This window comes from Gorilla gorilla, chromosome 15 (assembly GCF_029281585.2).
Source record: "Gorilla gorilla gorilla isolate KB3781 chromosome 15, NHGRI_mGorGor1-v2.1_pri, whole genome shotgun sequence".
NCBI classification, from domain to species: domain Eukaryota; kingdom Metazoa; phylum Chordata; class Mammalia; order Primates; family Hominidae; genus Gorilla; species Gorilla gorilla.
The window spans coordinates 81,053,409-81,067,806 of record NC_073239.2 but is presented as its reverse complement, the minus strand read 5'-3'; the positions used below and the strand labels follow the sequence as shown (position 1 = coordinate 81,067,806).

General features: G+C 40.4%; 1 protein-coding gene across 11 annotated transcripts in view; it reads right to left on the bottom strand.

Annotated features, from left to right (window-relative positions):
- The window catches only part of SYNE2 (spectrin repeat containing nuclear envelope protein 2), a 374,696-nt gene that overhangs the window by 61,216 nt on the left and 299,082 nt on the right, over positions 1–14,398 (bottom strand). For all 11 annotated transcript variants that reach the window (XM_055362017.2, XM_063697890.1, XM_055362019.2 and 8 more), the window contains 6 exons: positions 8,692–8,862; positions 8,046–8,176; positions 5,213–5,417; positions 3,908–4,087; positions 2,054–2,179; positions 65–219 (listed from right to left, as the gene is read on the bottom strand). In XM_055362017.2, the coding sequence (XP_055217992.2) occupies positions 65–219; positions 2,054–2,179; positions 3,908–4,087; positions 5,213–5,417; positions 8,046–8,176; positions 8,692–8,862 (968 nt within the window). The remainder of the gene's footprint in view (positions 1–64; positions 220–2,053; positions 2,180–3,907; positions 4,088–5,212; positions 5,418–8,045; positions 8,177–8,691; positions 8,863–14,398) is intronic.

Genomic DNA, 14,398 nt, shown 5'->3' with positions numbered 1-14,398 from the left:
TTGCCGAGCTGAAGCCATTAATTTTACCTCAATTGAAACAACGACAGAGAAGGGATGTTCTAACCTGCAGCGCTCCAGTGCCGTGGCCGTGGCCCGAATCCATTGCCGGTTCATATTTTGTAACGTCTTCACAGCTACGTCACTAAGTGGGAGCTTGAGGCTCACTTCATTCAAATGTTCAATATCAGGTGATTGGGCTGTCAGTGCCAGCACATGATTCTATTTTTAAAAAATTGAAGTACAGGTTTTTGGATGCCAGTAAGATATCTAGATGACAAAAAACCCTCATCTCAAAGATAAAGGAAAACTGGGGCCTGAACAGGCAAATGACTTGCCCACAGTCAAACAGCTTGCTAATGTCAGGGTGGGACCTGAATTCAGCTATCTCAGTGCTGTGCCTTCTAGAATACCAACCTGCAACACGGCCAGCACCCAAACAGCCCAGGAAATAGAAAGTGATCTCAGATTTTGTCACTGAAGAATACAGAAAATAGGCTTTTTTATTTTTATTTTTATTTTTCGGAATGGAGTCTCATTCTGTCGTCCAGGCTGGACTGCAGTATCATGATCTCGGCTCACTGCAACCTCCGCCTCCTGGGTTCAAACGATTCTCCTGCTTCAGCCTCCCGAGTAGGTGGAATTACAAGTGCCTGCCACCACACCTGGCTAATTTTTGTATTTTTAGTTTCACCATGTTGGCCAGCTGGTCTAAAACTCTGACCTCAGATGATCCACCTGCCTCGGCCTCCCAAAGTGCTGGGATTACAGGCGTGAGCCACTGCACCCACCCTAACAGGCTTTTTAAAAAAGGACCAATTCTGAGCTTTTAAGTCCCATTTAGTCTGCCAATAACCTGACCTTCAACAAACAGGTCAAGCACAGAGTGATGAAAATTTGATTCTTAAAATAACTCTAGCAGAGCGAGGGACTTAAACACCCATATTTTGATAGAACATGACATCACAAGAAAGCAAACTTATCAAAATTTCATTTTTAAAAAGATATTCCAGCGACAGCTTCTAAGCTGACAAGCAAACATCCTTAACAATATTGAAGTTACCACTACAGAACTCTGCTGTAATATTCTAGGTCAGGATAAGCAAACTTTTTCTGTAAAAGGGCAGATCATAAATATTTTAGGCATTTGTGGGCCATATGGTCTCTGTAGCAACTAGTCAACTCTGCCCTTGTAGCGTGAAAACTATAATAGACAATATGTAAATGAAAGGGCATGGCTGTGTTCCATCAAAATTTTATTTAAAAAAAAATCAGTGATGGACAGTGCACCACAGTTTGTTGACTGCTGATCTAAGTTATGAATATTGATTCCTAGGAGAGTTACAAGACCAGATCTAATTCTTTCAGTCATTTATGTTTACTAAACTAAACTTACGAAGGTAAAGAAAAATGCATAATAGAATTTTTTTATATTAAACTAACCAGAAAAATTCAATTAATCACAACAGCCAATTTCTAGATTATTTCAGTTCACTGATGGTAATTATGAAAAAACATCTACTACAAATTACTCTGACACATTACTAAAAGAGATCCCTATGTCGTCCTACTTTTTCTAGGCCTGAGGGAAAATAGGACAGTAATGAATGGCATAAAAATGACTGTGCTCAAGGGTGAGTTAGGCCAGGCGCAGTGGCTCAGGCCTGTAATCCCAGCACTTTGGGAGGCCGAGGCAGGCGGATCACCTGACGTCAAGAGTTCAAGACCAGCTTGGCCAATATGGTAAAACTTCATCTCTACTAAAAAATACAAAAATTAGCCGGACATGGTGGCACATGTCTGTAGTCCCAGCTACTTGGGAGGCTGAGGCAGGAGAATGGCTTGAACCCGGGAGGTGGAGGTTGCAGTGAGCCGAGATCGTGCCACTGCACTCCAGCCTGGGTGACAGTGAGAGTCCGTCTCAAAAAAAAAAAAAAAAAAAAAAAAAAAGAGTGAGTTAGGATGCAAACATTCCATAAGTTCACAGTAATCAGCTTATTTTTTTTTAACCTTATGGTGAGTCTAAGCCCTTAGAAAAGACAAATATTGGCAATACCAGGAATGAGTCAGGATTTTCTTTTTCTTGTTGGTGAAGTCTATCCAAATTCTCTTCTTCATGCATAATAAGACTTTTTAAAGATTCCAGCCGGACTCCAAAATCCTTAAACCGTGAGAGAACAAACTAGAACAAGAGAAATTTTCATTAGAAACTATTTTCATGTACATATAAAACAGAATTAAACACAGGCTTGGGAGCTGCTAAAAATTCAAGATGTTTTTGGCTAGGCATGGTGGCTCATGGCTGTAATCCCAGCACTTTGGGAGGCCGAGGTGGGACGATTGCTTGAGCCCAGGAGTTCAAGACCAGCCTGAGCAACATAGGAAGACTCCATCTCTGCAAAAAATAAAAAATTAGCTTGGCATAGTGGTGTGTGCCTGTGGTCCCAGCTTTTTGGGAGGCTGAGGCAGGAGGATCACCTGAACCTGGGAGGTCAAGGCTGCAGTAAGCTGTAATTATGCCACTGCACGCCAGCCTGGGTGACAGAATAAGACCCTGTCTCCCTGTCTCAAACAAACAAACAAACAAAACAAAACAAAACAAAAAATAAAAAAAAGTAAATTCAAGTTGTTTTCAACACCCAGAAGTTCACTATTATCTCAAGAATCATAGATAAATATTCAGAAGCCCCCTGATTTTTCACTCTGTGCCTTTGAGCCTTCCCAAATGGACAGATCACCCGCCTGAGGAGACCACATAGAGGAGAGTCAGTGAGCACTCCGTTCTCTCACTCCCACTAGTTAAATGTGGTTTTTTGTTTGTTTGTTTTCCTGCTGGTATTGAGATGTGATACTGGAACTCCATGGCCTTCTGTGTAGCTTGTTGACAGCTCCTGCACTAAAGGCTTTATAAAAAGTGAATGAAGGCTGAGAGCAGTGGCTCATGCTTGTAATCCCAGCACTTTGGGAGGCCAAGGTGGGTAGATCACTTGAGGCCAGGAGTTCAAGACCAGCCTGGCCAATGTGGTGAAACCCCATCTCTACTAACTATACAAAAATTAGCTGGCCAGGCACAGTGGCTCACGTCTGTAATCCCAGCATTTTGGGAGGCCAAGGCAGGTGGATCACGAGGTCAGGAGATTGAGACCATCCTGGCTAACACGGTGAAACCCTGTCTCTACTAAAAATACAAAAAAATTAGCCAGGCATGGTGGCAGGCACCTGTAGTCCCAGCTACTTGGGAGGCTGAGGCAGGAGAATGGCATGAACCCAGGAGGCGGAGCTTGCAGTGAGCTGAGATCACACCACTGTACTCCAGCCTGGGCGACAGAGCGAGACTACATCTCTAAATAAATAAATAAATAAATAAATAAATAAATAAATAAATAAATAAGCAAGCAAGCCAGGCGTGGCGGTGGGTGCCTGTAGTCCCAGCTACCTGGGAGGCTGAGGCAGGAGAATCGCTTGAACCCGGGAGGTGGAGGTTGCAGTGAGCCAAGATTATGCCACTGCACTCTACCCTGGGTGTCAGGTCAAGAGTCTGTCTCAAAAAAAAAAAAAGAAAAAAAAAGTGAATGAAGATACGAAGATACGACAAATCATCATGCTTTAAGCAGCTACTTCTATGGCTCAATTACTTGACTCACAAATCCAAATAACTGTGAGATCTGAACAATGTATGCAATATAATACATATATGACTTCTAGAACTAACATCTTCAATAATGAAGAAATGATTGCTTAAGATCTGCCCATGTGATTGAGCTAGAATCATATACATTTGGGAGCAGCTTCAGTCTGTAGTTTTGCTAAGGAGCAGCCCGTAAAGCACTACTGCTTCAAAGGATACAAGGGATTGAGGATGGAATGCAAATGTCTAAGACTAAAACTTGAATGGAAAGAAAAGATGAACCTCAAATTCATTTGCTTTCACAAGCAGCATCTTTTCCAAATAAGCAGCCCTCTGGAGAGAGTGCAGGGGGCCCGGGAGGAGCACGTGGGTGCTGGACTCTGCAGGTTGTGGGAGTCGATCCAGGACACTGGAATTTTGGAGAAAGGCTTCTTTTGTCTTCTGCACATCATGCTGCAGCTCCTGCAGAAGAAAAAGGGATGGCAAACACCTCTTCCTCCTTTCAAACCACAATTCCCTACCCGCTGCTGCTCCATCAAAATCTAGGAGAATATTTGGCCTGAAAACGTAGGCATGATCTTTTGTTATTATTTATTTTAAATAGCTGGAAAGGCTGGGCTTTCTTGAAATGATGTATATCACTGGCGCTTTTCCGAAATTTGTCAGTTCAAAACTAAAAGTGACCACTGACTAACAGAGTCGAGGCTTCTAGTATATAGAAACTGGAGACAACCTGAGTACTCATGTACTTTATATTTCAGTTGTCAAACAGTTTAGGTATCTGCTTTCATGCTGTTTCAAGAATCAATGCAACTCTGACCCCTGCCTTAGACTTTCTGATATAAATGGATTCACGTGCAAAAACTATAGAATTTTATTAATCAGGCTGATTTTAAGGCTATTGTGGAAATACTGTGTACATAAAATTTCTGTTTTTTTACTTTTAAATTATCAGCTCAGGTAGAAGTTAATCAGATGTACAGAGCATTATCTGTTGGATTCTCACCTAATTAAATTGGTTGCCACGTTTTGATTTGACCTATAGTAGCAGAAGATACAAAATGCATCTGTTCACTCAGTTCAGAACTAAAGAGTATTCACTTTCTGAGCATTCATTAACAATAATAGAAAAAACACCAGAGGAAATTATGCAAGTCTTTAATGTAGTCTGAAATTTACTATACCCACAGAAAAGGCCTAGCAACATGGCACCAAGTCCATGATTATTGCTAAAACAAGAGATACAACATGTATTATTCTTACAGGGTCACACTCAGTTGAGACACTTGCTTTTACTTCAGATTTCATATGAAGCTTTTGCCTTAGAGATGTAACACTAGAGAGAAAGCACAGACTTGGAATGAGGTGATATTGAGTCCCCCTGATCCAGCTATTCGCTGCCTAGACGTCACCTCTGAGCCACCACCTGGTCCTCTCAGCCTTGCCTATGTCCTACATGGCAAGTTCACAGCACCTGTCCTGACTACTCTGTCCCTGTGGTCTGTCTGGTCCCCAGGTCATGGCTGTCCCTTACCCCGTCTGTTGGGCTGACTTGGCCTTCGTTTTCCAAATGGGCTTTGTACCCACCTTTATGTCCTGCAGGGCTGGGGGCAGGATCTCTGCCAGGTTGTTTCCAGACATGCTGATGTTTGCGAGCTGTTGAAACTTTGCTTCCTGCTGCTTCAGCCTTGCGGCAGCTTCACCATGAGCATTGCTATAGGCCTTCCAGAGCTGGAGCAGACTCTGGGCCTTCTGCAACTGGTCTGCAATGGCTTGGTTCACCTGAGTCCACCTGTCAGTGCAACGCAAATAACATAACCCTCATTCTCTCCTTTCTCTTGTAGCGAAAGTACAATGCACACACTCTACTGGTAAGTTACTAGCAGATGGATCATTAAGAAGACACTGTTAAATGGTTTTTAAAATTAGTGGCATCACCATTATAGAAACCATTATATAAAAAGAAATCCAAATTAGGCTATTTACTTGACTTTATAATATTGCACAAAAACTACAAAATGTATGACTGGCAACAAATACCTATGATGTTATGAATGTTTCACTCTCTCTCTTTTTTTAAGGGAGGGGAGTGATGAAGGGAGCTCAAACTTTTTTTTTTTTTTTTTTGTAGAGACAGGGCCTTGATATGTTGCCCAGGATGGTCTCAAACTCTGCAGCTCAAGTAATCCTCCCACCTCAAGCAATCCTCCTGCCCCAGCCTCCCAAAGTGTTGGGATTATAGGTGTGAGCCATGGTGCCCCGCCTATGAATGTCTCTTTGGCAAAGACGGAGAAAACACTGAACTGTATGCCTGATAAAATGACTCCACATGAAGAGCCTCCCAGTTTATAGAGATATGCTATCTTTAAACAGGTTTTAACTTTGTATTTATATCAAATAAAATTTATTATCTGTTTACACAAATGTTCCTTACATAGAAGTGGAAATAAAGGAAATTGTTTTATTATTCCATATACAGACTCCAGTATCTTGCCTTTCTTCCCTACTTTTTTTTTTTTCTGAAACAGGGTCTTGCTCTGTTGCCCAGGCTGGAGTGCAGTGGTGCAATCTCAGCTCACTGTAGCCTTGACCTCCTGGGCTTAAGCGATCCTCCCATCTCAGCCCCCACAAGTAGCTAGGACCACAGATGCATGCCACCACGCCTGGCTAATTTTTGTTTTTTGTAGAGATGGGTTTCACCATGCTACCCAGGCTGGTCTTGAACTCCTGGACTCAAGTGATCTACCCACCTCAGCCTCCCAAAGTGCTGGGATTACAGGCATGAGCCACTATGCCTGGCCCATTTAACTTTTAAAAAATATTTTCCCCACGTTAGTAATAAAAGAAAATAAGTAAACCTCATTTTAAATGGCTGTACAAATGGTCTGTGGGTTTTTTTTTTGTTTGTTTCCTTAGTTTAATTGCTAAATTCCTTAGTTTAATTCCTGTTTAGTATGGATAGTTAAGATATTTGTAATTTTTGCTATTATGATAATGCTCAGATACAGTTTTATTCAAAAGGCTTTTTTTCTGTATTTCAAGATATTAGTCTTAGACTAGATTTCTGGGAGAATTACAGAGTCAAAGAATATAAAGATGTAAATATTTGTAAGGCTTTGGGAATAAATGGTCAATCTCCTTTCTGAAAGCATTATATTTACATTCTAACATGAAATACATGAGAATGTTTGGTCCACAATATCCTCAACAATATCCTCGACCCTGCTGATTAAAGAATCAAAGGTGGAAAATAGCACACTGCTTTACTTTTATGCATTTCAAAAATCTTATCAGAACAGTCTTTTAAAATAAGATTTTCCCTAATTACAAATACAACATATATTCACTGTCAAAAAGCAAACAAAATCCCTCCAGATATTTCTTTCTTTTTATCTATCTATCCTACCTACTTACCAATCCATGAGGAAGTTAAAAAATGCTTGACATCTCATTTATCTAGAGGTAACTACTATTAGCATTTTAGTGTTCTTCTCTTCAGTCTTTCTGTTATGCATGTTTTTCAACATGCCTTCCAACATATCCTTGTGCCAACAAGTGAATGTGTACGTGCAGCGTAACAACTGAGTTCCTTTACCAACAGACTGCCCTGCCATACGTTTTGACGGTAGCCCTGATATTGTATGTGGAGTCAGATGCATTTGCAGGTTCCTCTTAGTCTGTCTCCTCCCCCTCTTCCAATAAGGACTGGATCAAGAGCTAAGGGCACCACTGCAGGGTATATAATTTGGGGTCCCTTGTTCATTACTTGTTCGAAGTTGATTTACAAGAGAGGCTGAAACTGCACAGAGGAATAATCAAGAAGGACACTTAAGATAGCATAACTCTTCATCCCTATCTCTAATCAATTGGTTGGAGGCCAACTTTTATATCCCACTCATCAAAATAAAAGCCCTGCAATTAACTAGGGCCACACTCCTTAAAGGGAGCTTTCATATCCCACCATAAGTAGTTCATCAAAGAATTCCTTCCAAACCCACAAATGCCCTCCCCAATAGATACTCTAACATCCCCTTTCTTCCACCTTATAATGTTTCCAGTGATGTTTGAACACCCCCTGCAGGATGCCCATCTGGCCCACCCCTTTGTCTGTTTCTGCCTCTGACTTTGGTGTTTCCGAGATCGAACTCGACATTTGGTCTATACCCTCTGTGAGTGAGTACACTGGGGTTGTTATTAGGCCATTTCTAGACTAATTATACCAAACACTTGTACAAGGGATGTCACAGCCCTCATGACATAGAATCTTACGTAGACTAGATTCATCAAAGCAGAAGAGACCAGAACAGTAGGAAACCAGTCATCTCAGAGGAGGAAGACTTTACAATGCCTATGCCCCCTCATTCTTCACAAGTCATTAAGATAAAGATATCTATCATTCAAATTATATCTGAAAGCATACCTTTTATGAGTATTTTGGCATTTCTCTTCGATTATTTCAGCAACAGAAGGGCAGAGACCTTTGAGTTTGCCAATAACCTCCTGGAGTTTCTCCCAACTCCCTTCACTGCTCTCAGCTTCATCTTGCAGAGACTAAGAGATACAAACAAGAAATTTAAGTTTCAGAATGGCCTGGCTACTTCCAAAGAAGGCGGCAGCTTCTCAACACTTGCTACTATGTAGCAATAACACTCAAATCTTACAGCTCTGATAAACTATTAGGAATGTGAAGGAAACAATGGAGAAGGCATTCTTTATTTGAGGCTGAACTTTTAAGTACTAAGTAATATAAAGTACTTAGCACTTAGGCATACTGGAAAAAAAAGGCCACTCAAAAACCAAAACCTTAAATTGTGAAATAATATGGACATGGAAAATAAAGGAAGATTCAACATTTTCAACTCAAAATTCAAACATTTTACAATGTTTTATTGATTTGGCTCATGTGACTTATTTTGGAATTTCCAGTTATTCTTTTGAAACTGCTATTTAACATGCTTTGTGCTTCTCTGTGGGAGGGCACAAACACAGTTATGCCCGTTACTGTGCTTCCTCCCATTTGTAATTTCCTGCCAATAATGCACCATGCCAAGCTCTGGTTAATTTACCTGAAGGTTCTCCACCTGGCATCTCAAGGTCTCCAATGATAACACCACAGGCTTGCTGTGTTCCATGCAGTACCAGAATCGGATTGTCATCATATTCACTTCATCATAGAGTTGATCATAAATCTTCCACTCCTGTAAAACTGACTGCATGGAGGTTTTGAGCTGATTGACCTAGACAAAAAGTGGAAACGTACTGATTTAGAAAATCACTGAGATACATGCTCTCCAACAAATCTACCATTGTGTCCAATTTAGGCATTTCAATTTGAGAGTATTGAAGGATCACCAGTGATTAACTGAAGGTGGAAAGGGTAGGTCAATGCATAAGAACATATCAGAGAAGGCTGTTTTATAATGAGTGAATGAAAAAGAGCCCAAAGATCAGAAGGATCAGCACTGAAGGAGTTCAGACTAGGAAGAGACAGCCGAGGGAAAGAACACTGGGTGAGTATTAGAATTTGTGAGTGCAAGGTTCAGTTATATTCTATTAGCTTTCTGACCTTGGGCAACTTATTGAACCCTAGAGTCAGTTTCCTCATCCACAAAACAGAGATAATAATTGAAAACACAAATAAAATAGTGTCTGTGAAAATGCTCTGACAACAGCACAACATTATAAATGTAAGATGTTACCTGGCACTTAAGTCTGATTATTACTATAGAGCAAGCACCAATTGGAGAGGAACATGCTCTACCAAAATGATGGGCAAGTGCAAAGCAGGAGGCAAGCAATGGTGAGTGTATTTTGTCCACTGGTATGTTCTGATAATGATGAAAAAAGTCCAAGCATTCTGTTGCATATCCAAAATGATCTCAGATACAATCAAGAGTATGTAAAGAAAACTTACAACTCAACAATAAAGACAGATAAATAACTAAAAACTGGGCAAAGGAAGTGACTAAACATTTCCCCAAAGAACATATATAATGGTCAATAAACACATGAAAAGACACTGAACATATACAGTCATTAGGGAAACCTAAATCAAAACCACAATGAGATATTATTTCACATCCACTTTGATGGCCATAATCAAAAAGTCAGATAATAATGTGTTGGTGACGATGTGGAAAAACTGGAATCCTCATACATTGCTGGTGGGAATGTAAAATGGTACAGTCACTGTGGAAAACAGCTAGATAGTTCCTCAAAAAATTAAATACAGTTGCCATATGACCTAACAATTGTACTCTTATACACACAAGAGAATTAAAAGCATATGTTCACATAAAAACCTGACACAAATGTTCATAGCAGCATGATTCATGAGAGCCTAAAAACGGAAACAACCCACATGTTCATCAACTGATGGAGAGATAAACTAAATATGGTATATCCATACAATGGAATATTAGTCAGCCATAAAAATAAATGAAGTACTGTAAATACTACAACACCGATGATCTTGAAAACATTATGCTTAGTGAAGGAAGCCAGACCCAAAAGGCTATATAGCATATGATTCTATTTATATAAAACGTCCAGAATAGGTAAATCCATAAGAAGGCAGACTAGTGGCTGCCAGGGACTGGAGAAGGGGAAAAGTGGGGAGTGACTGCCAATGGGTATGGAGGTTTCTTTTTGAGGTAATGAAAATGTTCTGTAATGAGATAGTGGTGATGGCTGCGTATCTCTGTGAATATACTAAACATCACTGAACTATACCTTAGAAGGTGAATTTTATGGCATGTGAATTATATCTCAATTTTTAAAAAGGATCTGGGTTGAAATGGAATGTGATCACTATAGTGGCTCCGCAGGCCATCTTTATGGGTAGTGTGATGTGAGTTTTGGGTACAATCACACAGCTCTGCACTCAGACCCTGTTTTCTGTTTAATAACTACAAGGAATACTGGCACATCCACAGTGACAGGGAGGCTCCTCAATCTCTGCCCCAAACAGGGCTGGATAAAAAAACCAAAGTGGGACACTAAAATGTGAGTCTCATGTTGGCAACTATGTGGGCCGAATGTCTTTACAACGGCAGGATGGCTCAGAAAAAGAAACCAAGTTATTTAGTTAAGAAAATAAAGAAGGCGGCCAGGTGTGGTGGCTCACGCCTGTAATCCCAGCACTTTGGGAGGCCAAGGTGGGTGGATCACCTAAGGTCAGGAGTTCAAGACCAGCCTGGCCAACATGGTGAAACACTGTCTCTACTAATAATACAAAAATTAGCTGGGAGTGGTGGCACACGCCTGTGATCCCAGCTACTCGGGAGGCTGAGGCAGGAGAATCTTTTGAACCTGGAAGGTGGAAGTTGCAGTGAGCTGACATCATGCCACTGCCCCTCCAGCCTGAGCAACAAGAGCAAAACTCTGTCTCCAAAAAAAAAAAAAAAAAAAGGAAAGAAAAAAGAAAATAAAGAAGAAAGGCAAGGAAGGAATTCCTCATCGATGCACATTTTTGCTAGAAACGATCTCAGATCTATCTGGGTGGCAGGGATAATTCTGGCACAAAGTACCGCATCATCCCAGAGCTCACATATACATGTCAACACAAGAACTGCCATGGCTCATGTTGCACAATGCCTTTGCAGCTTCCACAGATAAAGGTGGTGGAACTTCTAGCACCTTAAAGGCCTTCTGGCCTTATAATAAAGCTTCATGGAAAAGACATAGTACATGAGGTTTGAGGGAAAGGATGAGAAAATCATCAAGTAAAATTCACTATACTAAAAACAAGCGGGAAGAGTATTTTCAAAATGTTCAAATTGGGGTCATCAGCAGGGCAGCATTTATTGAGCACTGTATAGGCATCAGTATTAAGATAGATATAAATGACTAAGTGTTATCATCCCCATTTTATAGACCAGAAAATCGAGGCTTAGAGAGGTTAAGTAACCTGACCGAAGATACAGATCAAAAATGGTGCTGCCAGGATCCTTACTTAGGCAGAAACTGCAAAGCCCTTGCTCTTAAACACTAGGCTGTATTGACTCCTGTTTACCCCTGGGCTCAAGTAATCCTCCCATCTCGGCCTCCCAAATAGCTAGGATTACAGGTGCATGCCACCACACCCGGCTAACTTTATTTACTTTTTGTGGAGATGGGATCTCACTCTGTTGCACAGGCTGTTCTTGAACTCCTGGCCTCAAGCGATCTTCCTACCTCAGCCACCCAAAGTGCTGACATTACAGGTTTGAGCCACGGGGCCAGGCCTACATTGACTCTTGACAGCTTATAGATGGATGATCTGTGCTTCACGCCTTCTGCGTTTTTTTTTATTACTTTATTGAGATATAATTCATGTACCATACGATTCATCTATTTAAAACGTGTAATCTCCACAATCAATTTTAGAACATTTTCATGACTCTGAAAAGAAACTGCATACCTATTAGCAGTCACTCCTCGTTCTCCCCAGCCACTAATCTGCCTTCTGTCTTTATAGAATTGTCCATTCTGGTTATTCCACGTAAACAGAATCAAACAATATGTGACCTTTTGTGACTGGCGTCTTTCACTCACCATAATGTTTCCAAGATCATCAGTGTTGTAGTATATCTATCTATCTATCTATCTATCTATCTATCTATCTATCTATCTATCAGTACTACTTCATTCCTTTTGTATGGATAGACCACGTTTTCTTTATACATTCATTAGTAGATGGACAGTTGGGTTGTTTACACTTTCTGGCTATCATGAATCATGCTATGAATATTCACGTATAAGTTTTTGGTGTGGACATGTTTTCATTTATCTTGGGCTATCTATGGAGGAGTAGAACTGCTAAGTTGCGTGGTAACTTTATGTTTAACCATTTGAGGAACTGCCAGACTCTTTTCCAACTCCATGGAACCCGGCCAGCAGTTTGTGAGGGTTACGTCTCCACATCCACATTAACACTTGTTACTGTCTGTCTTTTTGTTACAGCTATCCTAGTGGGTGGGAAGTGGTATTTCTTTGTGGTGTTGATTTTCATTTCCTTGATGGTTAATGACATGGAATATCTTTTCAATGCACTTTTCGGCCATTTGTATTATCTTCTTTACAGAAATGTTTATTCAGATCATGTCTTTTTTTTTTTTTTTTTTTTGAGACAGGGTCTCACTGTGTTGCCCAGGCTGGAGTGCAGTGGCATAGTCTTGCCTTACTGTTCCTTCCACCTCCCAGGCTCAGGAGATCCTCGTGCCTCAGCCTCCTAAGTAGCTGGACTACAGGCACGCACCACCACACCCAGCTAATTTTTTCTATTTTTGGTAGAGATAGGGTTTTGCCACGTTGGCCAGGCTGGTCTTAAACTGCTGAATTCAAGCAATCCGCCCACCTTGGCCTCCCAAAGTGCTGGGATTACAGGCGTGAGCCACTGAGCCTGGCTTGTATCCATTTTTTTCATTTGGTCATTTTTCCTTTTATTATCAAGTTGTGATAAATCTTCATATATTCTAGGTGTAAGTCCCTTATCAAATATATGATTTATAAATACTTTTTTTAACAATTTCTGGTTTGCCTTTACTTTTTTGATGCTGTGCTTTAAAACATCAAGGTGTTTAGTTTTGATGAAGTCCAATGTATCTAATTTTTTTCTTTGATGGCTTACGATTTTGGTGTCATTCTAGGAAACCCCTGCCTAATCCATGAAGTCATGAAGATTTACACCTGTGTTTTCTTCTAAGTTTTATACTTTCAGCTCTAATACTTGTGTCTTTTTTTTTTTTTTTTTAAATACAAATGGGGGTCTTGTTATGTTGCCCAGGCTGGTCTTGAACTCCTTTCCTCAAATGATCTCCCACCTCAGTCTCCCAAAGTGTTGGGATTACAGGCATGAGCCACCATGTCTGGCCTGCATTTATGTCTTTGATCTATTTTAATTTTTGTATATTGTATGAATGCAGAGGTCTAACTTCATTATTTTACATGTGGATACCCGGTTGTCCCAGTACCATTTTTCAAGAAAGTGTTTTCCCTCATTAAATTGTCTGAGGATCCTTGTTGAAAATCAATTGACTACAAATGTGAGGGCTTATTTCTGGACTCTCAATTCCATTCCAAGTATATATATGTCTATCCTTATGACAGTACTATCTGCATGTTTTCACATGCATTATCTCATTTAATTTTCTCTTTATATTTTTATTATATTGTAGTTATCTGTTTACATGTGTTTCTTCCACTAGCCTATGAGCTCTTTGAGGGTAGGATTCATTTATTTTCTTGTTTATCTTTGTAACCCTGGCAGTGAGCACAGTACCTCACACAATGTATGCTTAACAAATGACTGAATAAGCTCATCTCTATTTTTCTGCTACATTCCTGGGGGAATGAGGACTGAGGAATGAGGCTGAGTGTTGCCTATGGATTTCATGCAGGTTATTCCCTATTCCCTCTTGGTACAAATGGTTGAAAGTAGATTTTAGTAGGTGACAACCCACAATGAAGGTTCTCTAGGAAACATGGACACATCTATAACTGATGGTATAGATTATACCATTGATAGATTATACCAATTGATTGGTATAATTGTTTAGTATTTTTAGTTCTCTTCCTCTGTTGTGGGAAAATGTCAAGGTTGCAATGTCTAGAGATGCCTGAGCTCGCTCTCTTTTGGTGCTCTCCTCCTGGAATGGGTAAAATGCTGACATTGACATGCCTTTTGTAAGATTATTAGATGTCTTGCACCCTTTCTTCCTTTATACTCTCTCTTCAACACCATGTAGTGTTTCTTCCAAACTTTAGAGTCCTCCTGGAGCTGACTATGCTCCT